Genomic DNA, 2,569 nt, shown 5'->3' with positions numbered 1-2,569 from the left:
TCAACAATGTATTGAAACCCTAATAACAAGCAAGTCCATATATATTCACTCATGAAAGATAAGTAAATACAAGAAGTTGTGCTTTCAATTGAGATCTATCTAGCTGTTCATATTAAATGGCGCATTGCGAACTTGAAAAAATTTAATTCAAATAAACCAAATTCGAGTTATAGCTTATTAAATAAAACTGTAGTTAATTGTAATATTAAGGAAGTGATTACCTTTAGTTATTTCATTTTTGCATATGAAGAATTCTCTTCAAGTTCTTGATTGCGCCAAAGAATAGGGCCAAACTTCTTGCATAAAAGGGTGACTAATACGAATTTATAGCTTTGGGTGGTTTATCCGATCTTAATAGTTCTTCTTGTTTTAACATTTAAAGATATAAAATTCATCAAAAGCATGGGAGGTCCACCTGACTGAAACCAACAAGGTCCATATCGAGCTTTAAACTTTGGCTTGATGGAGGAGTCAGCTAGGTTTTTACGGATTTTCTTTTATTACGATCTTCAATCTAATATATGGAATCTATTCTCAGTGTTTATTACTTTAAGTCGATTACTAAGAAACTTTGACTTAAGCAAAATTGCTTGTAATGAAAATTAGACGGGCATGTGAGTAGTAAATTCATCAGGTTGAAAGATCTTTAACATACCCTAAATGTAATTGTGTAAATAAATTAAAACAAAGAAAACATAAAACATGTTTTTACCACTTAATAACTAATTCTCCTAAAAACATTGTAAGATCTTTGAACGAGGAAATTTTCTCCTAAAATAATGTTACATCGTTGAACATAGAATTTTAAGGATAACCCTTACTTTCATAGAAAATCCCCAAGAATTGGTAATGTATGAGAAAAAGGGCACAACTTGGACAAGTAAAGAAAATGAACCCACAAAAAAATACTAAACCTTAGTCTATTTTCAAATCCATATTTTCACCTTTCAAGAAGCCTAAAACCATGTCGAAATTCGACCCTTATGAGCACCTCAATATCTCTCTCAACCCCGATGGTTCACTCACTCGCTTTATCAAGCTTCCAACCTCCCCCGCGACTGGCGACTCAGGCCAAATCCCCGGCCAAGCAGTGGTTAGCAAGGATGTTATCCTAAATGCTGAAAAGAAAACTTGGATGAGAATTTATCGTCCAACAAAATTACCTTCCAATGACAATTCTATTGCCAGGCTTCCCATAATAATTTTCTTCCATTGTGGGGGTTGGATTACAATGAGTATTGCCGATACCATCATCCACGAACAGAACAACAGAATCTCCAGCGAAGTTCAGGCGATGGTGGTGGCAGTGGAATTTCGGCTGGCACCGGAAAGCCGGCTCCCGGCTCAGTACGAAGATGCCACTGATGCCATCTTTTGGGTTCAAAAACAAGCTCTGAATGCCAATGGTGAGCAGTGGCTAAGAGATTATGGAAATTTCTCCAGATGCTACCTTTATGGAGTCAGTTGTGGTGCAAATATTGCATTCAATGCTGCACAAAGAATGCTTGATCACAAACTGGAGCCCCTAATCATTGCTGGGATCATATTAAACCAGCCATTTTTTGGAGGAAAAAATAGAACAAAATCGGAACTAAAACTTGCTACTGATCAGTATTTTCCTTTGCCAGTTCAAGATCTTCTGTGGGAACTGGCATTGCCACAAGGAACCGACAGAGATCATAGATTTTGCAACCCTTTTACTGATGGACCAATCAAGGAGAAAATCAAACATTTGGGGAGGTGTTTAGTGATTGGATTTGGGGGAGACCCTTTGATTGATAGACAACAAGAACTTGTGCGAATGTTGGTACAGCAAGGGGTGTTAGTCGAAGCAAGATTTGATGATGTTGGATTCCATGGAATTCATTTGATCGATAGTCGAAGGGCTTCGGCTATTTTTAACTTTATCAAAGAGTTCGTTTGATCAAACTTTTAGTGTAGGGATCTTCAATAATCAGTTCCAGACACACTTTTAATATTTTATTCTATCTTTTCAAGGATATCATTAAAATTTTATATGTTAAATCTTGTTCGATTCAGTAAACTGGTTACTCTTTAGACAATAAATTTCCTTACATGTTGTCTGGTTTTCTAGTGCAATTTCTATTTGTCTGCAGCCACAATATCAATCTAAGAAACAATAGAAAAGCAATTTATGAACTGAAAATTTGGCTTTGGCCTAGAAAAGGTAAAAATATGACCCTTGTAGTCGAATTTAATTTTCTGCCATCAATGCACATGGCCAACTTGTGACAACTTTAGTTAAAACCAGCTCTCACGTTTCATTTTCTACTATACAATTCCAAATTCTTTGGGACTACAGGTGTTGGGCTTACCCTTTTTCTCTCAACAATAGGGTAAATGATTCCCATGGCCACAATCTTGAAGATCTCCATCTTTACAAGTTTAATGGTAGGATTCAAACCTCTCCAGATGTTTTAGCACCTTTCAATGGATAAATCACACCAACTAAGCTCCATCCTATTGCATTTTGTGGGTCTTACATTTTGTTGGAAAATGGACTAATTAATGCACAACACTTTAATTCCTTTCCCATTTCGTGTAAATA

The 2,569-nt window shown here is 36.1% G+C and overlaps 1 protein-coding gene across 1 annotated transcript; it reads left to right on the top strand.

Moving 5' to 3' along the window:
- The first annotated feature begins 890 nt into the window (after positions 1-890).
- On the top strand, positions 891-1,991 carry LOC111410993 (probable carboxylesterase 9). Its single transcript, XM_023041578.1, has one exon. The coding sequence runs from the start codon at positions 965-967 to the stop codon at positions 1,922-1,924; it is 960 nt and encodes a 319-aa protein (XP_022897346.1). The 5' UTR covers positions 891-964; the 3' UTR covers positions 1,925-1,991.
- Positions 1,992-2,569: the final 578 nt, after the last annotated feature.

Source organism: Olea europaea, chromosome 15 (assembly GCF_002742605.1).
Source record: "Olea europaea var. sylvestris chromosome 15, O_europaea_v1, whole genome shotgun sequence".
Taxonomy (NCBI): domain Eukaryota; kingdom Viridiplantae; phylum Streptophyta; class Magnoliopsida; order Lamiales; family Oleaceae; genus Olea; species Olea europaea.
Note: the sequence above shows the minus strand (reverse complement) of the source record. Positions and strands in the feature narration are given on the sequence as shown.